This window comes from Phasianus colchicus, chromosome 5, assembly GCF_987193195.1.
Source record: "Phasianus colchicus chromosome 5, bPhaCol1.hap1.1, whole genome shotgun sequence".
Taxonomy (NCBI): Eukaryota; Metazoa; Chordata; class Aves; order Galliformes; family Phasianidae; genus Phasianus; species Phasianus colchicus.
In genome coordinates this window covers 51,667,154-51,694,143 of record NC_143440.1, presented here as the reverse complement: position 1 = coordinate 51,694,143, position 26,990 = coordinate 51,667,154, and the positions used below count along the sequence as shown (strand labels likewise).

The 26,990-nt window shown below is 38.7% G+C and overlaps 1 protein-coding gene across 7 annotated transcripts in view; it reads right to left on the bottom strand.

Moving 5' to 3' along the window:
* KLC1 (kinesin light chain 1) overlaps positions 1-26,957 on the bottom strand; it is a 44,074-nt gene extending 17,117 nt beyond the window's left edge. For 3 of the 7 annotated variants that reach the window (XM_031592925.2, XM_031592927.2, XM_031592928.2), the window contains exons 1-12: positions 26,678-26,956; positions 12,237-12,498; positions 10,567-10,797; positions 8,695-8,773; positions 6,598-6,823; positions 5,982-6,069; positions 5,266-5,367; positions 4,435-4,608; positions 4,181-4,280; positions 3,256-3,305; positions 3,097-3,164; positions 1,580-1,688 (exon numbers count right to left, since the gene is read on the bottom strand). In XM_031592925.2, coding sequence (XP_031448785.1) covers positions 1,580-1,688; positions 3,097-3,164; positions 3,256-3,305; positions 4,181-4,280; positions 4,435-4,608; positions 5,266-5,367; positions 5,982-6,069; positions 6,598-6,823; positions 8,695-8,773; positions 10,567-10,797; positions 12,237-12,497 — 1,488 coding nt within the window. In that variant the 5' untranslated portion in view covers position 12,498; positions 26,678-26,956. Of the gene's footprint in view, positions 1-1,579; positions 1,689-3,096; positions 3,165-3,255; positions 3,306-4,180; positions 4,281-4,434; positions 4,609-5,265; positions 5,368-5,981; positions 6,070-6,597; positions 6,824-8,694; positions 8,774-10,566; positions 10,798-12,236; positions 12,499-13,801; positions 13,859-26,307; positions 26,529-26,677 lie in introns of those variants that run through there. The other 4 variants (XM_031592923.2, XM_031592922.2, XM_090141710.1 and 1 more) reach the window with 3 other exon arrangements.
* Positions 26,958-26,990: the final 33 nt, after the last annotated feature.

Sequence of the window (26,990 nt, the reverse complement as noted above, 5' to 3'; positions counted from 1 at the left end):
AGAACAAAACCATGAAGAACTGATTCATTTCCACACATGGGAAGAAAGTACCTCTTTGGTTTTAGCTCAGAAGGAGAAATGCATTAACCCTGTCTGTCCTTTAACAGACCTAAAATAAAGAAGCAGTGTTAAATGCTGATAGGATGACAGCAGTGTTTCCTACTTGTCCAAATCTAGTGCTGTGTATAATGAGATATTTTAGAGTGTAACAATGTAGACAGTACATTATACACCAATGAAAACCTGAAAAAGCTTAGAAAAGAAATAGCAGCAAGCTCAAATGGAAAATTAAGATCAAGAACAGTTTTTCCAAAGGTTTGGACAAGCCAACATTTAACAGAGACACTGAAAGAGGAGAATTTTGCTGTCAGAGAAGTCTACCCTTAATTCCCAAATAACCAATTTTAGGTCTCACCACAAAAAAATAATTTTTTTTTTTTTTAATTAAAGCTTAAAAAAGAACTAAAAAAACAATTATATAGAAGTTGTTTTTTTTCCAGTCTTACAATTATTACATTATGCTAATTTGCCTTTGCATCCATTAACATTAAAACATTACACGGCATGACAACAGCAACAATAAATTTGCTTTGATTGGTAATAAGATGCAACGCACATTTATTATCAAAACTTATTTCAGTGACAAACACACCAAAAAAGAACCATGAAATATATACAGCAAACTTCATTTTACTAAAGATAACTCTTTCTATTATTTCCCTTCACCTTTGAATTTCCCCCGATGAAGAACTTTTCTCCCACATTTGTTCACACATTCCTCTTATCAGTTTCATTCCACTTATCAGGCAAGCACTTGCTAGTCTTCCATCAGCTAGTTTTGTTGAAGAGTGAACTTATCTCACCTTGTATCAAAGAACTATTGCTAAACTCACTAGAAGAGCATGAGTTTTATTTGCTCTCACTTCTCCAGAAGTCATCTTAAAAGATAAATAATCAAATAAGATATAATACATTATCTAAGTTACTTTTCTTGAACTAAGAATTTGAGTTTAGAAGTTTAGATGGCAGCATAAAAAAACAGTTCTGAAAAATACAAGTCTTATTTACTATTCCACAAAAAACAAAATTAAAACGGAACTATACAAGTTACTTTTTTATTCATTAAGATTTTCTTATTTTTTGTTTTCCATCTTAACACTGACCAACAAGCCTTCTTTGCTTGTCCAGTCTTAACGTACTTTTGTAACAGACATTGTATAACATCCCTCAGAAAGAAAGGAAAAAACAAAAACACACTCTCCCAAAAGATTGTGGGGAAAAAAAAGTTAGTTTAACAACAGATTAGAGAGCAGAGACAGCATTGAAAGAAATGCTGTAGTATCCCTCAATCTCTAATATTCATCCCATCATCTAGCAAAACTAACAGAAACAGCAACTGATAAATTTGTAACAGCATTCTCAAAGTTAGAGTCAAGCAGCTGAAATTCAAGAAGGACACCAGGCAACAGACAACAAATAGCTAAATGTTTATATGTTCTGAATAGAGGACAGGCACCAAACTTGGAAATCTGCATGGCCATAATGCAGAGATAACATTAAGGTGAATTTTCATACTTGCCTGTTTACGAGATCTCATTGCTGCCTCTTCTAATGTTTCAGCAGCTTCAAATTTGCCTTGTCGTCTGTAAAGTGCCCCAAGGTTCTTCAATGTAGTTGTTACTGTTGGACTAATAAAAAAAAAAAAACAAAAAAAAAAACATATATATACACATTGTATACACTTCTCTCAGAGAGTGGTCAGGCACTGGAATGGTCTGCCTAGGGAAGTGGTGGAGTCACTGTCCCTGGCAGAGTTCAAGAGGTGTTTGGATGAGGAACTATGAGATCTGGTTTAGTGCTTGTGGTAACAATGGTAACGGGAAGACAGCTGAACTAGATGATCTTGTAGGTTCTTTCTAATCTTGTGATTCTATGATTCTATGATTATATTCTTCTCAGTTCACAAACTAATAAAAAATGAATTAATACAACATAATCTTTCGGTAATTACTAAGAGAAATACCCTGTAACTTATTACACATACATGAAAAAGCTGTTATGTCCCCTCAAACTGCATTAACATCTCATGCTATCATTAGTCAGCATCCTTGAACCTGAATGTTAGTAACTAGCCTCTGAATCCAGCCATGAGAAAACTGGAATGTTTCTTAGATGCATCTCAAGAGGCAAAAATTTAGCTCAGTTCTAATGTGTCCAAATGAGTAATTCTAAAGCATCCAGATAATGTGCTTACTCGGGCATACTGTGACTGTTACTGCAGCATGCATTAGTCACAAAACAGAACCACAGCACAATTGGAAGGGACCTCTGGAGATCATCTAGTCCAACTCTAAATTAATAATTCCTTCCATCAGCTTTTACTTAATAACTACTTTCAGTTCCTGTGCTAAACTTGAGCAACGGAACAAAGGAAAAAAACTCCACACATTCCGCCAGAAAATCTGACTCCCACCTCATTTTGATTCAATGATGCAACGAGAATTAGCTCAGTCATAGTATTGTTGCTTGAAGCTTTGCTTCAATAACAGCAGAGAAAAAAAATTGCTCGTGCCTTAGAATGTAATTAAAACAAAGCATGCATGAAAAGCAAGTATGATGCAAGCTGAAATTCCTGTTTCCCTTCTTCCAAGATAAGATGCATGTTCTCATTCACACAAGATTAACATTCTTCGGGCTTTAGAAACTCAAATAACATATAAGTGTAGCAGTTTTAACTTTGCTTTCTTATGCCAGACAGAAACTCAAGGCCCAGGTATTTGCACAGTCTCTTTTTCACTCCTGGCCTTCTCTACAGGTTTTGCTGGGGCAGGGAAAGCACATAAGCCAACTGGAAGTATAAAAAGAAAGGTGACCTACACTAGATCTCATCAGCCTACATTAAAAGCAGCCTCGGGATTGCAAACTGCTGCCATCTGCACTTCCTGAAAGCCAGCCTTAGGCCTGAGTATCTAATACTGTACTTCTTGTTGCCGGAAGCAAGCTGCTCATTTGTTTTCATTTCAAAACATGCGTTAGTCTGACATTTCTAGATACTGTCTATTGCCACGTGATCTGTCCAATAAAGGAAATACTCACCTATCAACTTTGCAAGCTTTGTACCAGCCACCATATTCTCCAAAAGATGTGCCATCTTTTTGCTTTCCCTAAAAACAAAAGTAGCATTAAAAGCAAAATAATTCACTTGTAACTAAAATAATAAAAGCTTCAAAAAAAGATTTATGACAGTGGCCTTACTTTGCACTCTTCCCTCTCTTCTGCATGCATCCAAATAGGCTTATTTTCATCTAATGAAACAGAAGAAAATATTTTATAGAAGTACAAAGCTACAAAGTTTTTACTGCAATATTTTAACCCTTCTGAAATAAGGCTAAGAACCACTGAAAGAAGCACCAGATGTAACATTTTTTAATTATTTAACAATTCTGTCTTTTTTTCTGATCTGAACTTAGGAAGTTACTTCTGAGAAGCTTTGAAGTCAATATGTACTGCCATCCATCTATTGTGTACCTCATTATGTGCTAGCAAGCATGCATTTGTTTCTTTTACCATAATGATTATTTTGACATCTACTAAATGGTGCATATGCTACTATGCATATGTCACAGAATGCAATAAAAATTCTGTGATTTACAGTTGATGAAATGTATTTAACTTCAGTGTACAATGTAACTTGTACAGTGTACAATATCCTTAAATTTACAGAGTACGTATCCTTAAATTTACATTGTAAATTTACACTGTAAATTTAAGAATATTTTCTAATTCTTCGTATGTTAGAGAATGACTCATCGGTATATTCACTATGTCCTTAAAAATTTATTCCAATGACTGGAAAGTGACATTTTCAGCATCTATAAAAATGTTAAAATCAGTCTCTGATATACATAAATCATGCCAGAAATATGATGCAAAGGATATAAAGCTAACCAAGGCTCTCTCACTGAAGAAACTTTCATTTTGAATTAAATGTTACTGCTGTATCCACTAAACACCTTCTTGTGCTGAATTTTACAGTACTTTAATGCATCTGCTATCTCACTTCTCAAATCTGCTTCAAGCAGACGATTCTAATCAGAACATGATCAACCTCCAACAGATTTTCTTTCCTAACTACCACAAAAATTAAACATACTTTGAAGTCTAAGACTAAGTTTCTTACCATCTACAGAGCCAAATTCCCGTTCATGAGCACGAGTAAGAATCTCTTTGTACAAAGTTTCCGCCTGCTTAAATTTGCCCTGTTTTAGGTAGCAGGATGCCTAGAAAGAAAACACCCCCAAAAAGACAATAGCACTTTTTAAATCTAGTTTGAGAAATAATACAGTAAATACAATACATTCTGAATAATGTACTGAATACATTCAATTCACTAGAAAATTTCACTTTTCGTAGATTTACTTATAAAAGTCTTACCAGGTTATTCTTTGTTTTTGCAACATTTGGATCATCTGGTCCCAGCTTAGTTTGGTAAATTTCCAGTGCTCTCTGATAGTAATATTCTACCTCCTCATATTTACCCTGGTTCTGGCATAGTAAAGCCAAGTTATTTAACTGTTTGGCAACATCGGGGTGATCTTTCCCCAAGACCTGAAAAAGAAATATCTCATTAAATCATTTTCCAGTAATCATATCAGAGTTTAGAAATGCATCTTGTAGAAATAGCCCATTGGTATTGATTCCTCAGAAATTTCAACGTGAAGATGAAAGAGAACTTTGAAAGAGAAGGATATGATAATTACTCAATGATATTCCAAACCCAGAAGGCTGTAGAGAAACTTGTAACAGGCATATTTTAAATCATCTAATTACATTAAAAGCAGGGTATTATCCAGATAAGCCTGAAGATGCAGACATTCAGTCACATGGACCATGATAAATATCCACATAGTCCTAGAATAATCAGTTTAAAAGTTTTAATTAAGTTTCCTGTTTCATTCCAGTGCTCTTGCCAAATCAAAGATCCCTTAACAAACAAAAGGGGAAAAAAAAGGTAGAGAAGGTTTATTACAAAATACAGAACTTGGAATACACCCAGTGTGCTGCAACAGTTCTGTAGGAATTTAACACTGCTGTACATTTCAGTTGTTGCTAACTACTGTGATTGGCCTGGCAGATCTGTCCAATCAAAACACAGAACAAGTGTAAGGATGTTTAATCCTGCCCCCCAAAAAAGTCTATTCAAAGGTGCTCTGTTTGCTTCATTTTGTTGGGTTGTTTTTTTGTTTTTTTTTTCTGCAATTGTACCTTTTCTCTGATTTCCAGAGCTCGCTTACACAAAGGTTCAGCTTCTTTGTACTTTCCCCGTTTACCATAAAGAACTGCAAGATTGTTTAGAGTTGCTGCCACCTGCCAACAGAGAGAAGTATTAATTACATCAATTTGCTGATACAAATAACTATCAAATTAATGTACTTGTAATGCAATGATGTTTTCAAATTTTCCTCTTGAATTTTGCAAATGAAGAGATTCCCAAATGTCATTCACAAAGTTACCCCCAAAGTTATAGATACTGAGGCTTGCCTCGCTTCCAAACAAGTGCCATGATGAAAGATACCCCACTGATTTTTAACACTGGGTACGGAAGTTTGATTTATGCCTCATTTAAAAGCAGCAGCAAAACAAATCAGAAGTACATCTTCAATCTGATTTCACTCAATCAACAGTGATTCAAGTAAGCAAATTAACACTTTTCTTTATAAATTCATTTCCCATAGAAGATCCATGCAATCTGATCCAAAAATCAAGTAAGTGCAGGTCATTTGTGGTGAAACAGCATCAAATATAATGCTTATATTTAAAAGAAAACAAAGAATGTTACAACGTGGCCTCCTACCTGTGCTGTTTAGAGATAAGCCAGGTCTTAAAAACTTTCCTGTTGAGTTTAATATTAGAATGAGTTGAAAAAAAAAAAAAAACATCAAAAAACAAAAGTAAAAATATAGTATTGCTTGTATACAAACCGCTGGATGATCTTTGCCCAAAGTCTTTTCACGGATAGCCAAGGCATCATTCAGGAGATTTGCTGCGTCTTTGTATTTGTTCTGGTCTCTGAATTTTAAAAATTCATAATTAATACTGAGGATTCAGAAGAGATGTCATAAAAATGAAGCTGGCTTCAGTATTGGACTAAAGATGTTACCATAACAGCGGATTAATTAAGAATACATTTAGGAACTGCAAAGCAAAAACATGAAGCTCATAACTAAAGTAGCTAGAGGGCTCAGGACTAGCAGGTACAATTTTTACTGTGTTGTCCAGTTTATCTCTCTAGATTACCTGAAAGTGGATAACCAACACATGCTTTCTCTGCATACCAAATAAGGAAGGTGCTGGGTTTCAAAAATGCTTTTCACAACAAAGGCATAGGCAAAAATGCAGCAACTCACTTGAATTTTAGTATGAGTAGACATACATTTGCTGCATTTGCATACATTTTGCTGCACTCTCTTGAGGGTTTTAAAAAAACAGGCAATGGAAAATAATAAGACAGCAAAAATGCTGGCCTGAACGCTAACAGGCTACAGCCAAATGTCAACTATTTGTTTAGCTGGCATTTATCTATGTCACTATACAAACCTGTACACCAAAGCAAGTATGTTCAACATAGTGGCAACGTCAGGATGGTCATGGCCTGAAGTCTTCTCCAGATCTTCAAGAGCTTGTTTACAAAGAGGTACAGCAACCTCATATCTACCTTGGGAAGCGTACTGAATAACAAGATTGTGAAGGGTCCTTAATCTTGCTGGAATTTCATAGCCACCTTGTTGGGCAGCAGCTGCTGCACTGCTATGCTGCTGTTGAACTGGAAGAAATCCACAGGATTTTAATTTATTTTAGAAGACTGATATAACTTGAAGACATTTAACATTTTAAGCTCAATGAGACTTGCTGAATTCTATTTCTTCAATACAAAGCATTAGTACCAGAACATACTTCACTTAATTCTTCACATCCTTTCCACAGTTCATAAACAAAGATACTGCATTACTATTATTTTACAGTTTTACTAGCTCTGGAGGTCTAGTTAATAAACAAATGGAGAAAATAGAAAACTGTGTCATACTTAATCTCAGCAAACCATTAACAGTTCTCAAGACTATAACACAATTTTACAATCAGAAATACTAAAATTTCCCTATGGAAAGGAACACTAATACAGACAAGCAAAGTACTGGCAGAACAGGTCAAATTATTTGTTCTTTTTCCATTATTATTTTTCTCTAAACATACTTCTGCTTTCGCTTATTTCCCTTTGTTGTACCAAGAAATGCCTAAGGTTGGCACAAAAAAGATTAGAGCACCTTGGCTGCCACAAGTAGCAGCTATAAGGGAAAGGGCACCAAGTCAAAACCAGTGTCAACGTTTTTATTTTACTTCCTAAACCTCAAGTTTAGCCATTTATTTTCCTTAGCTACTAACTTTTGGTTGTTGCAACCCCCTCCCACTCCTCCAAACTATCCCTTTTCTCTTAGCCTGGGAGATTTCATCTCTTACTCATTTTTATTAAATTATAAACACACAGAACAAGGGTTCCTGCTGTGAGACCAACTTTCTTCTATTAAAGGAAACACTCTCACAGCAAGTAGGAGCCTTTTTCTGTCAGTGGAATCATACAATTCAAAACCTACATCCACAATCATTGCCTGCCAAACCACTGAAGCATTTGAGTTTTTTTTTTCCTGGAGGTCAAGGTAATTACCAAAACAGCACCCTTCTGTGTAAATCAAAATATTTAATATTTAAAAAAAGCATAGATAGATTACACAGGTATACAGGTTGCTTTGCCACTCAACTTTCCTAATTCAAAGCTCTAGGTAAGGCCAGATAAGCTCAGGATGAAGTCTGTGATCAACACTAACCTTTCATCTCTGCAAACCTTTCCCCCATTGCTGTTGCTCATATACTCCATGCTCGATAGCATGGTAACCCTGTGTGTGCTCAAAATGGAAGTTCAAAACTCTGTCGATTAGCAAGGTAGGGCCCTTCAGACTTTTTTTTTGTCATTTATTCGCCAAGAATCATTATATCACTAGCACACTGCATATACACTATCAATATACTGTATAATATCAGCTTTACATCTGTAAGAAAAACAATTTCAATAAGTAAGGCTTATCTGTCAATGGCTTCTTTCAACCTCTAATTCAAACTTCATACCTATTCACTGGTCCGTCTGACTTGAAGACAATACCTCTACAATGAATAATGAAGTAAGGAAAACAATTTTAGCAAAGGACAAAAGACTGAGTGAGAAAGACTTCATGTCCCAAAATGTTAAATCAGATCATTTAAAAGGTCATTAACAGAATTACCGTCTGGGCAGATGACCAAAAAGCTTCAGTGTTTCAGAGAACATGCCCCTGTCACCTTGAACAATTTTTGCCATTCCGAGGCCCACAAAAAAAATAAAAAAGACTGCGGGACCAGTTTAGTACTGAAATTAGTTCCAGGAATTTTGCAACAGCTAGTGAACTCTGAAAATCTAGGCCCCAGTTCTGCACACCACAATTATCACAACTGGTTTTCCTGTTTCATTACTCTAGTAGGGCAAGAGGCATTCACTGCTTCACTCTGTCCCAGAAGACCATACATGTGGATTCACTTTTCTGATAAGCATCCTTAGCCTCTTTATTACAGAGATGCAGTAAAAACTGCAATTAGAAATGTACTTACTTCCCTGTCCTTGGTCATCTTCATCATTGGGAAACAAGTCATCCAAAGGCTCTTTGGTGGAATCCGTATCTTTATCCTCCTATAGAAAAAGCCCAAGCCCAAACAAATTGTTATACAATTAAATCTAAAGCATAAAGTCAATTTAACCTGCAACACTGAAGGAACTCTCCACATCTTGGAATTACCAAGAATAATGCTTCTCAAAGGAATTTAATGAAGGTCTCATGTTCAAGTGTATTTACACCCTCTGTTCTAAAACAATATGGGACACCTTCGGGAGATCCAGGAATAGAAATCAGGTCTCCTAGATCTCAGTTTTTTTCAGCTCAAATTAAGCTCCTAAAAACACACTTGCTACTTTTACCAAAACATTATGCCTACAGAAAAGTACCCACAGAAGAGCACTACTGAATACACACTTGTCCGTTGTGCTTAGAAGTTATACGTGCAGTTGTAGACAAGCAAGTGAAAAGAATAAGGAGATTGATCTCCAGAAGGAGAATTAATTTGAACTAGTAACCAGAAATAGATTATCCTCACATCCTGTTTCACATATGTGAAACGTACAGTAAATATATACGTATATATTTGATGTTCTCAGTAAGAAGAAAACCCAGCTGTGCATTCTTTTCTTTTTGGCCCTCTGACACTTTTTTCTATAGAAGAAAAGGTAACTGCTGCTGCTGCTAGCGCTCAGACTCAATGGTTGCAAAGCAGGTGCTCTGCAAAAACTAGCAGATTGATGAGACTATAAATTTCCCACCTGATATCCATTTTTAGATGTGCTGATTCCAAATTTACTTTGAGTATATGCAATTGACAAAAGGGTAACAACAGAGGCTGTCCACATGGTTAGAGAAACTACAGAGGTGCTTTGTTTACTTTGTTACTATGTGCCAATCAGATTTCAAGTAGTGATGTTATTTAGGCCATCTACAGATTATTGTTCAACTTTTAGGGCATAGAAGTCAGAGTATTTCCTCCTCCTGTACCTTTTCTTCTCCTTAAAGAAAGTTTATTAAATGGACTTCACTGGCAGTATTCAACCACAAATACCAACTCATGAAACAACACTGAAAAATTCTGAAAGCATCTGGTCGACTCTCACTATGTTCAAAAGTATTTAGTCAAGCAAGAATAAAATACGTTTTCACCCATCGTGTTGCTAATTGGTTATAACTGTAAGATATGACTGAGTAGGTCTGAACACACAAAACAAGGATTTCTACAGTACTGTCCAGGAGAAGAAATAAAAAGACAACATGAAAAGTAAGTTAGTTAGAAGTCCTTTCAACTGGTTAAGTTACTTCTGTAAATTAAAATTGTACCCATTTGTTCTCTGAATCTAAGAGTATCTAACAAAATAGGTTAAGTAATAATGACTGAAAATGTACATATGATCACAATGCACAGCAGGTCAAGAAAGGGGATCCTATACCAGTGTAAGTTTGCAAAAGATAGAAGCTATAGGGACTACGTATAGCTTGCATTAGATAAAAACAAAGTATTTTTCCTGTAGTCAAAATAATTCAAGTCCTCTTTGTTCTTAAAATCCATAATAATTTGCACTGCTCACTTATTTATAACTGCCGAGTGTATAGAAGGAAATTTTTGGTCTCAAGTTCAGTTTATAGCATTTCAGTTTTTAAGCTAGCATGACACTATATATATATTTTTTTAATATCTACAGGCAGTAAAACATTTACTCTCTTACCCTAAGAATCTAAATGTGACACTAGTATAAAGCAAGCACTTAAATGACATGTTTATGTTAGCAACAAATAAAAAGCTTTCATCTGTCATTTTTTGCTAACTAGGCAGATTACAGCACATGCATAAATGTGAGCTGATTTTTACCACACAGCTACTTACTGATGGTGAAATATCATCATCATATTTTTTTAATTGATTCATGAATTCTAGATGCTTCTTCTCTTCCTCCAGCTGAGCCACAGATTGCTCACTTTTCTGTAGTTTCTGTTGTGTATTGGCCAGTTCATCCCGTAGCCACTGATTTTCCTGACACAGTCGGCGAACCTGAGCACGCAGTTTTTGCTTCTCTGATTCCACTGCATTTAAGTGATTTGACAAGGCCATCATTACCTAAAAGGCAGAAAGTATCACATGACATACCTCCTCCAGAATGCAGTCCTGTATTCAGCACTAAAGTGTTTTATTACTTAAAACCTGCATCATTTGTGATATCTGGACAACAGATTAACAATAATACTTCAGTGACTATTATACTACTTAGACCTAAAGGTTACACAAGCACATAGATATACATACATCTGAGACAGAGATATCTGAGCGTGCAGATATCTTACGTCTGAATCATTTTTGTCCTGTAACATGATAAAGCAGCCATAAAAAACAATCTACTTAGATTTTTATTTTTTCTCTGCAAAGCAATGTCAAATGAAAAATGAGTGTTAAGTGAAAGCCAAATTCTACATACAGAACACTCTGCTTTCACTGTTTATGTTAATATACTACCAATACAAGAAGAAAGCATACCTTCAAAGAATGGGTCAGTGGTGATAATAAAAATCTTATTTTAGATGAGTTTGACACTCTTAAGTTATCAGTATTTCATCTCCTCAATTTCATGTTTCTTTAAAGCAAATTTACTTCAATTTGCTTTTGAACTAAGCATTTAACATGAAATAACTGCTGTTTTTAACTGAAATTTCAGGTTTCTAAAACAAATATTAATTCTTTAGAAACTACTTTTCCCTTTTAAAGGAAGATAAAACATGAGGAATAATTTCCTAACACCAGTCCAAATCTCCAGACTTCAGCATCTAGTTGTTTACGTATTCAAAATTAACATGCATCTTCTCATTCACCTTCTGCAGATGATACCATCCTTCACTTCAATAGCTTATAGAAGTTAGTACTTAGACCCTGCTTTAGGGCATAAATGAAAGTTGCTCAAATTCTACACTAAATTCTTAACCTTCAAATATATTAAAATTCAATTTTGATTTGTTAAGGTGTTCAATAAATATTGGAGACTCTTAAACTTCAAGAGCACTGTGAGCTTGTATAAAGAATCTCAGAATCAAAGGAATAAGAACACAAATGTAAGATCACAGCAGAGCTGAAAGGTCAGTCTCCTAATCCTAAGGAAACTCATTTGTGCATGACCTCCACACCTGTATTTCAGAGCTAAAATGCTGATGCTTGGTTCTTGTTTGAGCAGCTCGTTACCTGACTAAAGCCATGGAAAACTAATAGAAAATAGCAGTCACCTCACCAAAGCAAAGAGGAGCTTAGCTATGGGCAAAATGTATAATTAGTTCTGTAACACAGTAAGACAGCTTCTATTAATTACAGCAGTCTGCTTCCTTAATGTAAAATAATAACTTCCATGACTCAGCATGCTGCTAATATTCAGTAAGGCAAACGTACATCCATCAAAACCGATTATGTTTACTTTAAATTTCCAATCTGAAGTCAAACAATGATCTTTTGTTATTTTTTAATACACTAAAATTTTAGTCAAAATCTGAAATGCTTTATTTCTACTTGAGCTTTACCTGTGCTTCACTAAGGCCGAGCTCCAGCATCTCCAGTGACTTTCGAATCATGTTTGATTTTTCTTCAACCAGATTTGTTTCATCATCTTTCTTCAAACATTTCAGTGTTTCAAGTAAGCTCTGTAAAATTGAATTGTGTTCATTCTTCAATGCCTCCAGTCCATTAATCACTTGCTTAGTTTTGGCAATGATTTCATCTTGAGTGAGCTTCTCCAACTTCTCTTCCTTTAGATACACCATTGTGGACATGTTTTCATACATTCTGAAAAGGAAGAATACAATAGTTAACCAAAAGGTAAAAATAAAACAGAAGATTCTCTAAAAGTATGCACTTGTAGAGCTTTTCTTTCAGTTATTAAAACATAAGAATTTGAAATGCATATTCATAATGGTATTTTTGTGCAACTTCCACAAAGTTTTAAGTCCTGGCTTTGAACATTTCAAGGTTTACAGTTTCTATTTCCAGAGTTAAGATTAACACCAATTCATGAGTCAACAACAAATGAAAAATCTTTACATACAACAACATTGCAGAAGAATTTCTAATGAGCACCAAATAATCAGGCTGTCTATAGGATTCTGGTTTGTGCAGAAGCAAATATAAGAGCTGGTGTATGAAAGAATACTCTATGATCTGATAGATGCCACTATTTATTTATGCATTACAAATATCCATAAAACTTGAAGAAAACAGCATCTAACCCTCTAAAAAGGCTGAGAGATCAGTTATGAAAAAAACTGAAGTTTTAGGTTTCCTAGTCCTTGGAAAAGGACAATCTCTGTTTTGAAATTAATAACTGTCCCCTAAGACACTGTTGTTACACATCTAGGCGTTATATAGAATCACATACAGAAGTTTGATTGTCTATGGATCCAGACAACTGTGTTGATGAAGCTGCAACATCTGCTAAATGCTTGAAAAATGGTTTGTATAGCACAAATTTTGTGAGAAACATTTCACTGTGCAATTTTATCAATAGCTCATATACTACATTAAGGCTATAAGATTTCTGGATGCTCATAAATGCCTTTACCAAACGCGAAGTATAGAAAGTCCTGAATGTTTATGATTGCACATCCTGTTAATGAAGTGACAGCTAAGTGTAACAACGCCTAACTACAAACAGATGATGGAAATCAATTGACCCTATTTCAACATCACCAGAAAAGTGACCTATAATGAGAACAGAGAACGTAGGAAGATACGAATATCTTCAAGTGTACTGGGAAGTACACAAGGAAACAAGCATCCACACATGCACCTCTTCGTGACAACAGCTGGAAGATGTGCTTACTCTACAGCATTACATAAATAGAACGCTGCTCATTTTCTTTATATACACTCAAATCACCTTCTCTGTTATGATTTTCTCACAAAAGAACCACATACTGGTTTATCTTGTTATCAGCTATTGTCTGAAAACACAGATAATCTAGAAAGCAATTAATTCAGTTTTACCACCATTTAACTTCACATGAACTTCATATTCACAAAGAGATGCAATCTGGAGCACTCGTGTCTGTATAAAGCACTGAATTTAGCATAGCCTAAGGAATCAACTCACCAAATCCTGATGAGCAGAACACTAATTACGTATTTCCCATTTACAACCAGAGAAATATTACCTGAAATGCATAAATACCATTTTTTAAAATGCATCCTCTAAAAATCACGTATAAATGAATTATAATTTAATGAAAGCAAGATATGTAAATATACAGATATTTAAATATTCTAACAAGCACACTCATATGAGGAACTGTTACGAGTTATGCTAACTGCAGCTCACAGTTCAACTCTAATTATCATCCTGCACACTTTCATGCCTTCAATTAACAATTTCCATCCTGAATACAAGAACAGAACCTTTGATCATACGGAAATAAAAAGGCAGAGGACATCTAGAAAACAGGCTTTCATTTTGTGTTAGAGAAGTTTGAGAAATCTCATTTATAATTATCCAGAGCTTCTCTACAACATTTCTTCCATACTCCAAAATGAGTTTGTAATCATTTGCTTCTGTCTCATTTGAACACCAGTAGCAATTCCTTCTGTGAGCTGCAGCGTTTTGGAGTCATTCTGTAATATCACAGATGGAAAGGAGGTGTGTGCTTGTGTGTGAGGTGCATATGGAGGTTTAAAATAAGAATTTATGCATATAAACCACAGCATCAAAATGAAATGAACACAGATAAATTAACAGCCACTCACTGGTACTAAAAGAATGAATGAATAAATAAAGTAATACCAAAAGCTGTATCAGGCCTTGTAAGACTCAACCCTTCATGTGAAAATGAGTAAAGTAGCCCCTGGGAAGTATCTATCCAACAGAAGAAAACCAGCAAAGAGACATCTGGGTGCACAGTTGCATCTCAGGTGTGAACTGGCACCACGGGGAAAAAGGGCAGCGTTGTTTGGGGTTTTATATGTTATACTTCAGAGAATAAATTAGGAAAGGGAGAGCAACAAACATTCAATTTATCATGTTACTGGGTTCTCTGTATGCGCCAGATTAGACATTAAATATTTGATATCTTTTAAGAGTAGCGTGGTGGTGCAGTGCCATACCCATGATATTTTAAAAACCTACTGGTCAACAGGGCATATTTGGCCATATTTGCAAACATAATGATACAATTTGCTTACGCACACACATCAGAGTGTAAGCAAAGAGTTGACTACTTAAGCTCTTCAACTCCTATTTAAAGATCCTATTTAAAGATAAACACAAATAGTTTTGTGCTCACCTACTTCAAAGAAAAAACAGTGTCATCTTCTGTAGATTACCTCCACAAATAAAAAGGTTCACACTGAAAGTAAAATTTTATTCAGGTAGAAGAAATCTAAATAATTTCTGATTTCTTGAACGAAAGCACACTTAACTGTATGAATTAAGTGTTTCATATGAAAATTATCAAGCTTGTGAGATAATCTGTAATCACATCTAGTGTCTGATCATTACTGCTTTAAAATTTGAAAAAAATTATCTGTGAAGTGCTGTGACAAAATTCTTCCGATTTTTTTTTTTTCTTTTCTTTTTTGTACAGAGCAGCCAGGACTGCTGAGCACAGCAGGATGATGTGTCAGCACAAAAGAAAAATTATCATTTCCCTAACAGAAAAACTACAGGACCTACTCAGGCCAGCCCTACTGCTCCTGCAATCTACATACACTGCCAACTCCACACAGGCCTACTATCGGTCAGTTTGACCTTCTTCTTTCTCCAATATATACCTACCAGTTCACTGGTACCAGTTGCATTTGGATTTTGTGTTGAGGGACATGGTTTAGTGAGTACTACTGTTGATAGGTGGATGGTTGGACTGGATGATCTTGAAGGCCTTTTCCAACCTTGGTGATTCTGTGATTCTGTTTTGAATAATAAAGAGTCTGTTCAAGGGCTTTCAACCCTGATTTCACTCCCAGTTTCTCCTTAATTAAACGACAAGGCTCAGTATCTTAAATCTGGTGTGTGCATGTTTCCTTCTGCATTAGTTGCCATCTCCAAGTCATTAATTCCCTGCTCAAACCAGACTCACGTCTCATTACATCACGGAAAGCACAGCTCTAACTGCTTTCCCTGCTCAGCTTAGTAACGGAGAGCAGCGCTTCTCAAACAAACCTAAAAAGACCACAAGCTCTCCAAGCACAGAAAGAAAAATCACCAACAAACGAAAGTGATGCAGAACAGCCTGCCAGGGTGTGCTGAAAAAATATTGCAGTTCAAATGCACTGCTGTTATTCCTTACAGTCAGACACATCCAAATCTAACAAAATAGATAAGCAAGAATTATTCTTTCAATCTAAGATGCTACTTTCTCTATTAAGCAATTTCTACTAGCACAAGACCCATAACTTAAGAAATGTACAACATCCTCTCTTCTTGGCTTGCCCTCCTTTTAACCAAAATGGTTCTTTACATTCAGGACTTTTATTTCAACGCTTGCCATCTCTGATGCCACAGAAAAACCAGCATATCTTTTCCCCTGTGTTTGACATACACAGGACTGCAGCTGAATTCCAATGCTATATGAGACTCTCCTCATCATACTGTATTTGAATCCATATCAACCTCCAGAGAATAGAAACTCTTGAGCTGCATCTGGAAACAGTGTACAGCTGGAGGTCAGGCTGAAGGTACAGCTGCTGACCCACTTCTATAATCAGAATGCTGCTGCTCTTCTTACTGCTCAGGTTTCCAAATATACGATCTCAAAAACGTCTTTGCTATTCAGCACACGTGCACAAAAGTTACCTTAAAAATAGATTGGTGAGAACAATTAGCAGCACATACTGGAGGCCACAAACCACCAATCAGAAGCAGATCAGCAGATGGAGCTGCACTTGACCAGCAACCAACTTTAAGCTGAGACAAGTTCTGAGAAAAGGATGTGTTTAAAAACAAAAACAATTCACACCTTGGATTCTTTTTTTTTCTTATTAAATTCCTGCTAGCAAGCATCTGAATTAAAGCAACAACAGAACACATTATTGTGCTTCTTCTGCCAGCTTCCAGCTGACCCTGACTGCAGAAGCTTGCCCTGCCACTTGGTTTAAAACAAAGGTATGCAAGGTGAATACTATAAAAAGGACACGTCTAATCCTTTAATGTCAAGGGCACACGTTCTAAGAAAAGCTCAGAATAAAGTTTGTAATTTGGCCTACACCATAACACTGCAAGACATTTTTCTTGGTAAGCAAACATACCATGCAAAGGCTTATTGCTTGTGAGGATAAACCCATGGAGTGCAAACTCCTGGAAACCCCACTGGCTGTTGTTAAGCCTAAACAATGTTAAAGTGAAAAGCATTAAAACATAACTCCAAGTAAGCCTATAGCACGGCTGAAGCTGACAGCTCTCTGACAAAGCTATGAGGATTCCTACTATACAGCTCATTTACTCAGATTTCTGTATCACAGCACTACATTACAGCAACACTAGTGAAGCACGTGCATCTCATTAGCAATGACACCTGCATTTTTATCAGTAATAAAACACTATTTTAAAATATTTTTTTGTTTCTCAAGAATAATTGACAAAAAAAACCTTCAGAGTAATTTCAGCCTTGCTATAGCAAGTAAACTACTTTCTGGAATTATGACTTTCCACTGAAATAGTTAATTCAGTAAAACATTACACAGCATAGAAGTATCTGGAGTGGCATAGAAGTGTCCTATAAACAAATAGTTCATTATTTCTCTTAAAGGTTGTTATGGTGTTAATCCTTTGATAGTACTCCACCAAGCTAACAGTTCAAGCTACCATTTCAATATCATGATATAGTTAAATCTGCATCCCTCTGAGACTGACAACCTGCCAACGTAACCACTTCCAAAGCCTCTTTTAGATTCAGCCACACCTGGAATTCCATAATTCTGCAGAGTTTGGCCAAATCCTATCTTGCCCCTCCTGTGCTCTTGGATCACAGTGCACTATTCTTCCTCCAAAAAGAGGCACCTGCTTGGATCCTACATCCAGTCTGCATGCATCGCAAGCATGAAAAGCTTAGTCTCTGTGCATTCTCAAGCCTTAGTATCTCAGGTTCCTAATGAAGATAGTTGAAAATAAAACCTTTGAATCCATTTGTTATCACATCAGAGATTGCTCTTTGTCAAAGCTGAAGCAAGCAAACAAGAAATCTGACAGGTGTGACAAGCTCTAATACCTGTTTGTTAATTTTAGTTACGCCCATACAGCCTCTGAAGAGAGACAGACAGCAAGTCTCAGTCTCCTCCTCCTGGAGCAAGGCAGTTGCTTTGCTATTGCATTTCTGCTTTGTCAACACCAAACAGCATCTGTCGCTCTTCTCCAAAGCTGCACTTTGTTCCTTTTGAGCATTAATAAGCACCTTCATGCAGCCACAAATAGACCTCAAGAAAGCAGAGCATTCTGCCTGTTCACTACTGCACTGTCACAACATACCATAGGATTTACCTCATTCTTATGACCACAAAGCCCACCTCACTGTGACAACCAGAGATTAAGGCACATTTTAACAAAAAGAGTAGTTACATAAAGGCTGAATAAGCATTCTTGAAAGCATCACAAGTTGAGTGATTTAGGAAGCCATCGTATTTGCATATGGTTATTAAAAATACTTGTGACAAGAATGAAAGATACATCGAGGAAAAAAAAAAAAACAAGGATGATTATTCAAGAATTTGTATTGAAGTTCAGGATTTTGTTGTTACAAAGACATGCTTTGTAAAACACCTACTTCAAGTGGATTGAAAAGAAATTGTGACTATTTGTAAAGAAATACTGATAAGACAGTTTGAGTTACAAATCCATCACTATCAAGTCCCACAGTTTTTTACCCTCAACATTCCAACTGTCTACATTAGTTTCTGTGTGGGAGCAGCATTTAGCTCCTCATGTGCTTACCAACCTGTGCAGCCACGTCTTCAGTCTATAGAATACATTTTTGGTAGACAGATTCTAGCTGATGAGAGAAATCTCTTTGGCGGAACAAGGAAATGCAGCTATAGCAAAGTGTTTTTAAAGATAAATGTCTTGCAATTTTAAGCTGTCAATAGCACCTATTTATCTTAATTCTACATAGCACTTAGGTAAAAGTACAGGAGTGTTTCCAAATGGTGCATTCTCCCTTCAAAGTTCAGGGTGAAGAACCTTCTCCTTCCTTCATTATGCTTTCATTTAAAAAATGAAACCCCAAACACTCAGCTCATTCTTCCAAAATCACTACAGGAAGAGATGCAAAATGAAATATTGCAGATATAGAATCATAGAATCACTCAGATTGCAAAAGACCTTAAAGATCATCGAGTCCAACCACAATCTAACCATATTACCCTAACTAAACATTGTCCTTAATATTATGGATGATTGTGCACCATGAAACATTCCACCAAAACAGACCTTTACAAGGGCAGTCACCAGGTACCAGACACCGCTTTGCACCTTACAAATTCAGTCTCAAAGGAATCATAACAGATGATGCAACCCCCTAGAAAAACAACCTTGTATCATTCCGGGTACATCTTACACATTGTATCAGAGAGCTGACTCTGCTCTAAAGTGGTTAATCATGTCCTTGTTAAGTACTCTGCAATCTGCAGCGCTTACTCACAGCACAGAATGGTCAGGGTTGGAAAGGACCTCAAGGATCATAAATCTCTAACCCCCCTGCCACATGCAGGGCCACCAACCTCCTCATTTAATGCTAGACCAGGCTGCCCAGGGCCCCATCCAACCTGGCCTTGAACACCTCCAGGGATGGACGGGGCATCCACAACCTCTCCAGGCAGCCTGTTCCAGCACCTCACCACTCTCTCTGTAAAGAACTTCCCCTGACAGCCAACCTAAATCTTCCCTCCCTCAACTTAAAACCATTTCCCCTCGTCCTGCAGTTATCAACTCTTTCAAAGAGTTGATTCCCCTTTGTTTGTAGGCTCCCTTTAGGTACTGAAAGGCTGCAATGAGGTCACCCTGCAGCCTTCTTTTCTCCTGGCTGAACAAGCCCAGCTCCCTCAGCCTGTCCTCATAAGGCAGGTGCTCCAGTCCCCTGATCATCTTCATGGCTCTCTTCTGGACCCTCTCCAACAGCTCCCTGTCTTTCTTGTACTGGGGGCTCCAGACCTGGACATAGTACTCCAGATGGGGCCTCACAAGAGCAGAGTAGAGGGGAACAATCACCTCCCTGTCCCTGCTGGCCACCCTTCTTCTGATGGAGCCCAGGATACCATTTGCCTTCCGAGCTGAAAATGGTCAGATGGTCCTGAAGTCTCCAGGGCCAGAAGGTACAGAGTGGTACAACAGGGCCCCCGCCCTGCATTTGGCAAAGTCACCTTTCCATCCTGTGCTCTCACACCTTAGGGACGTACCATAGTTTGAGTTCCATGTCCAGTCATCTCACACATTCATAATTTATCTTTATGATTGCTAGGGTGCTCAGTGGTCCTTCAGGACTTTAACCTTGTATTTCAAACCATTGCATTTGGATAAAACTGATTTGAAAGCAACCCTGTACCAAGGATGGCAGAACAACCACTTCCTAAAACAACTGTGCCACTAAAAACAAACCAGCACACACTTTCTAGCATTGCACCAAGTGCAACCACACTAGCAGAGTGACAAGGAAAAATAAAAAAGGAAGGAAGAAACAAACTCATCCAGCATATTTCCAGGCCATTTGTTAGCACAACAACTGGGTGGGGAATTAAGAAACAGATTTAGTGGCTGCACAAATGACAAGCAGGCAGTGTAATTCAAACCTCCCTGACTGCTGCTTTTACAAATATGCTGGGCATCTTTATTCCCTACCTGCATGCTGCACAGATTCTAAACTTCTATTAATTTCTAAGTCTTATTCTAACAGCACAATTGCTCTACAAGCAACATACAGCATATAATTTCAACTAGAAAGTACTATAAGAAAAATTGCTATTGAGTAAGAAAGACTTACCTCTTTCCTGAGCAATGGAAAGGAGATGTAATCAAGTAGAATGGCTTAGGCTGGAAGAGACCTCAAAGCCCACCCAGCCCCAACCCCTGCCATGGGTTGGCAGGCCACTCACCCCAGCTCAGGCTGCCCAGGGCCCCGCATGCAGCCTGGCCTTGGGCACCTCCAGGGATGGGGCATCACAGTAACAGCAATACTGGGATGTGGAGACAAAGTCACCCATGGTGCCTCTTGCCTTCCCAGAAGATGGCTGATAGATAACAAATTTTGAAAAATGAGGCCATCTGGCTAATACAGCTATCACTACCAAAAAAAAATCTTATTTGTCTTCTCTGGGTGGTGTCTTAAGCCACCAGGAACACCCATCAAGGACAGAAGGAGGTCTGTGTTCCAAATGCTCTGAGAGCAGAATACAGCTGTACCACATCCTCTGTTAAATGTGATTCTGCCTTACATTGACACAGTGACCACGTTTTCACACACTAAACCTTCCCAAGACATACGTCAAAGTTAACACTTCTTCATGAGGAGTCATTCTAGTGAGACTTCTGGGTTACTGTCCCATGCTGGCATACTGACAAACACCATCACAGCCCCCTCAACACTACATATTTCAGTACAGCAGTACATCCACAGAAATCATAAACAATAATGCATTCTTAGATCTTCCATCCAATACTGGCTTATATGAGAGAGACTTCAGAGAGAGAAATGGCTGTCAGGTATCTGGTCTAGACCATGGGCATTCACTCACTGAGGCTATGGCTGGAGACAAAAAGCTGGCAGTGCTCCACACGCAGCCAGACATCTCATTCACATCCTCCTGCTACACCAGCACAAGCACACCCATCCATAACAAACAAAAGACCTGCTCCTTTCACTGTGTTATCTTTCAGACAAAGGTGAGGGAACAAAAATAACAGGTTCAGGGCACAAACCCAGCCAAAACGTATCTATTTCCCTGTGCAGTTTCCATGTTAACAGAATGAGAATACAGAACATGTGGCAGGAGTGTGGTTCTACATAAACCAGCCCTGTGACTCAAGGAACTCTCAGCTATATCCTTAGACACTTATATATTACTTTTCTGTCAGCAGAAACAGTTTGAGGCTGCTGCCTCCCCATCTCCTGCTGCAACCTCTTCTTACCATCCCACCACCTGTGCTAATCCAGGTACACACAGCACTGAGGAGGTGGGGAGGAAATAATGCTGCTTCTCCCTCAAAACACTTGAGGGACACATGTAATTTAACCAGGTAAACAAATGACATGTTAAAGCCAACAGAGATGAGTGATGAAGGAGTAACAGCTGCCTCTCTGAAACGGAAGCTGCACAAGCCAGAGGATACAGCTGTGGCTTTCCTACATGATACAGCCTGACACTGTTTGATAAAGGAACATCCACAGAAACACTCCATCTGAAGCACAATATGCTATGGAGGAAAGAAAAAAAAAAAAAGGGGAGGGGGGCAGACGACCCTCCCCTCCTCCCCCCAACACAGAACACACCTTCCTTTCCCATCAGCCCATAAACCCACATGGCATGCTTTGCAGATCATCCAGCTACCGTCAGCTGGAAAGGAGCACACTCAGGAGGCACTGCAGGAACGCGGTTACTGCGGTCCCCTGGAGCTTAAAGCCACCTCCCTCCTCTCGGGGGAATGACACACACACGTACCAGCACACTGCAAGTGCTCTTCATATTTTGGTAATATTTACCTACTTGTGCTGTTTCTAAACAAAGCACAGCATTAGAGCTCTATGAACATTAGCAGTAAGGTACTGCTGAGAGGGATGGCAGCACAGGATACAGAAAACAGTATATGTATATATCAGTATAACAGTATATTTCAGTGTATGTATATAAAATAGAGTGCATGTATATCAAACACCCTGAGCTATGATATACTGATACACAGCCTGTTATCTGATTATTCTGACATGCTAAGTATTGTCATTTAAATTGGCTGATTTTTAGATACAACCCTGATTCCTAGGATATACACAAAACATATTGTAAGAAAAGCAGATATTAACTGTCAGAAAATAATATATGTCAGAAAAATATATCTGACACTTCTTGACCTTCTGAATGTTAATTAGTGCATCATTAACTTTTTAAAGGGTTTTCTGGGGTGCGTGCAAATAAATACAGGGTTATGCTCATAGAGTGATTAGGCTGCAGTGAGCCACCACCCCACCCTACCCACCTCTAAGGAAGCAGTACAACTGACCAGACTGGTTACATCCTTCACTCTCCTCGCTTTGGAATATAATAAAGTCTGCTACGGTTCTGATGTAAGCACAAAAACACCACCTTAAAGTGATTAATGGGTTTTACAGCAGATATTTACAAAGAATCAAAATAGGAAACTGCTTTGTTTTAGGGTAGCCTGACAAAGATATTTTAGCGTAATTAGGGCATGATACTGAGAAACCATGCAAAAAAAAAATCTGTGTTGAAGTAGAAAACATGGGGAAAGTACACTCGGAATAGAAGACTGCATGCTTCCTAATTTAGAGAGAAAAAAGAAAACAGGAAGAAAAAAAGAGCAATAATAATTATTTGAAAAAATAAATTCAATTTAATTCCACCTGCAGGTCAAAGCAGCTTTCAGGGTAAAGATTGCTTCTGAGGGCACTGAAAAGAGCTGAACAGCAGAACCCAAGGGAGATAAGCTGGATTCAGAGAATCAAACCATGATTAAATCAACAGACAGATACTATTACTTGCATCTGTCTTCTTAGCTGACTCAATCTGAAGAAACTATCAAATATCAGAGATTAGATATGCTAATTTGATATTGTATAACGAAAATAAACATTAACTGTGCTTCAGTGTTTGCCCTTTGAATACCATTTCATACCATTTCTTTGTTCATGCACCCAAATATATTTTAGGTACTCATGCCTTCCTATCTGCCACGGCTTGTCATTACGCATTATATTAACTGTCTGCTACAAAAAACATCTTCCAAAACAAGTATAGCACTATCTGTCAAAGCACCTCAAACACAACCCTGTGGAAATGATTCCTACATCACTGAAAGGACCTGTAATTCTGGCTCTTGCCCTCTAACAAAGTGCCTGGTTCAAATCCCCGAAGTCAAAGCAACAAACACATCTCAGCAAATCTGAGCCAGCACGAGTGCATGCTTTCTGGTCTGGCATTTATTGATTGTGGGGACTGGTAAGTATTTTTTCAAAGGAACCACACTTATTTCTACAGCCTGCTATTAGACAGGAAAACGTTCCACTGAAGAAATGACCGGGAGAGCCTCACTACCTCAAGCTGAGCATGACTCAGGATATAACTGGCTCTGTTTTGAGGTCAAAATGCTTCTTTTTAAAATAAGCAGTTTGCCTTCACTAGTACTCAGTTACCAGGAAGTATACATTAGACATTACATGCCCAATGATTTTGTTTTAAGGAAAACAGTGGTTAACATCTAAAAGAAACATTTTTTTCTAAACTTTGGTCAGTGTTTTCATAGAAGAATAAAAAAATACTTGGAAAATATAAAATATTATGCAGATTGTGCTACGAGAAATGCTTGTAATTTCTATTGCAATGATGATGGAATTGGTCAGATCCCACCTTTATGACAAGATGTGTTATGATGAAACACCTTCAGGCACATGGACAGCAAAAGGTTTCTTTAAATAAACCTGGTATGCTTGCCTTTGTCTTTGTTTGCTACCACACTGTTCAACTTAAGCACAAAAATACATTTTGCTTCTTTATGAATGTACCCACACTCATTTTTTACTCCCTTTAGGAAAACAGTACTTTAAAAGTTATTTGTATACTTAATTGAGTTTTAAAATAATCATGAGATAAGTATCTGGAAAGAAGCTGCTAATACCAGAATAAACCCACTTACACATCTTCCAGAGATACTGAGCAGAGTAAGAGATGAAAGAGTAACTGCACAAGCCCACATGTCTCAAGAGAAACAGAAGCTGCATTACGTGGACTCAGCACAGAGCAAGAGGGTTCAGCATCTCCCCAAGCTCCTAATTAAGAAACATAGGTAGGTATGCACATATAGGAACACAGATCTCTGTGTTTAAACGTACACAGCCTATGGGTAGCACACAAGTGAGGGTTCTCTGACCTCATTATGGTAAATTCTTCATAAACAGAGCAAGCAGCAATTGCTTTCATACCCCTTATGCATCCCTCAAGCAGTATCTTGATTACTGTATGTCAAAACATTTAGTAGACTCTCACAGATTTCATTCACATTTCTATGCACTATTCTTCTTTTGTTGAGCAAAGGCTTTTTCAAATTAGTTTCACTAATAAGGCATTGTTGGTACATCCCAAAAATGTAATGAGCAGCAAAAGAAACAAAGTTACGAGACATTTGGGGCGATAATATTATTTTCTTTTAAAATTACTTACAATTGTGTGTTTTCTTTGCTTAGAAAATGAATGGAGCCCAGACTGACACTGCTGTTAGAATTTCTCATTAATGCAAGTGTCCACTTTCATCTCCACCCATCAGAAACAGAAAGGCTGCCAAACTTTAACTGCAACACGATGCAGAAGTGATACCGCATTGTTGTGTGACTTCACTAACTGCCCATGTCAGTGCTCTGCACTTCGCTACCTGGTTCTGCATTAAGTGCTTACCTAATTAGAACTGCAGTTTTCTACATCTGTGAAAGCGTCACAAAAAGGTTATGTTAAACCACGTGCTCACAAAGAAAATTTAAAAAATCACGGCAACTCCTTACAAAATACAAGGCCTTCTGCTCAGAATCAGCACAGAGATCGGTTTTCTCTCTGCTTCCAGTAAATGCTGAATGTGTTTCTTTCAATTGTCTCTGTAATCCCGGGGTTATAATATCCTCTATCATGTTTCGCTGAAGCTTTGGAATTCATAATCAATTAAAAGAAAGCCATTTTCCAGAGCAGTCTGAAATCAATCCTGAATTCAAAAAGGTTTTGATTTTTTTTTTTTTTTTTGTAGATCTCGAAGGTTCCTTTCTAGCTTTCCAATGCACTCCCTTTGGGCATGTTTTCTATTTCAGAGAAGTGCAAACACAAAAGGGGAAGTGAAACAGACAATTACTTCCCAGAGTAATTGTTACCAAACCTTCTGCCATTCGCAACACAAAAATAACATTTTAAGAATCCTCATTCCAGGCGTTTTTATGTAGGACTACAAAAGAAAACTTCCATTACGAGTGACATTTGCTCAGCGTTCTGTTGCTTAAAGCCGAGTACAAGCACAAACTTTCACTTTTTTTTCCCCCAGCTCCTTTTGCTTTCTGATTCTGTACTCAAACACTACTGGTACAGTGAAGTCGGATACACCAAAGGAAATCTTCCATGGGGAAAAAAAACAAGGCGTGGAAGCACCTGACGGCTGGAGCAGCCTCCCAGCAGCGTCCATCTGGGTGGTGCCGCCCCGGCCATCGCAGCGGGCTGCTCCCCGCTCAGCACACGGGGAGGAGGCGCGGTGCCCCCGTCCGCGCTTACGCACAAGCGCTGTGCAGCTGTACCAACCTGACATCTCGCTAGCTAAACCAGCGGAAAGCCAGAAGGATAAAACACCTTCCTAATTCACCTCTGCCCAAAAGACAGCACCAACGAGGTCAGCCGGGCATTAGCGTTATTTCGCCCCTACCGATTTACCTCCTTTAATTTTAGACAAGGATGCCGAAGGACCTTCTCGCAGCCCAAGCAGCGCCGTCCCCGCCTTCCTTCCTTCCTTCCTGCCTTCCTTCCACCATTTCACACCGCCCCGCCGCGCCGTGCGGCGGCCCCACGCAGCGCCCTCGCTCAGCCCCGGCCCGGCCCGCTCTCCCCTGGGCGGTGCCGGCCGCGCCGCAGCCCCGCGGGGGGACAAAGCGCGCGGCGCTGCGGGGACGCCTGAGCGCGGTGACGGAGCTGTCAGCGGGGCGCAGCCTCCCGGCGCAGCCTTTTGTTGTCTGAGAAACGGGAGGGAGGAGAAAGGCGAAGATGGAAGAGGAAAGCCCCGACCCGCCCGCCGTCCCCCGCTCACCGCTCGGTGCTGCAGGCTCGGATGTGCGCAGCGCTCGCTGAGGCGGCGGGGGCCGCGCAGCCCGGGGAGAGGAGGCGGCCGGAGGAGGATGTCAGCGACGGGCGGGCGGAAGGAAAAGGGTTTTAGCGAGGAGAAAGAGAGCGGGCACCGCCGCGCCTTCGGTGCTTCCCGTGAGGAGCTGACGGGCCCGACCCGGCCCCCGAGGAGCGGGCGCTGACAGCTGCAGGCAGCCGCCGCCCCGGCCGCTACCGCCGCGCCCCGCCCAGCCCCGCCCGGCCCTCCGCCCGCCCCGCCCCGCCGGACATGGCGGCCG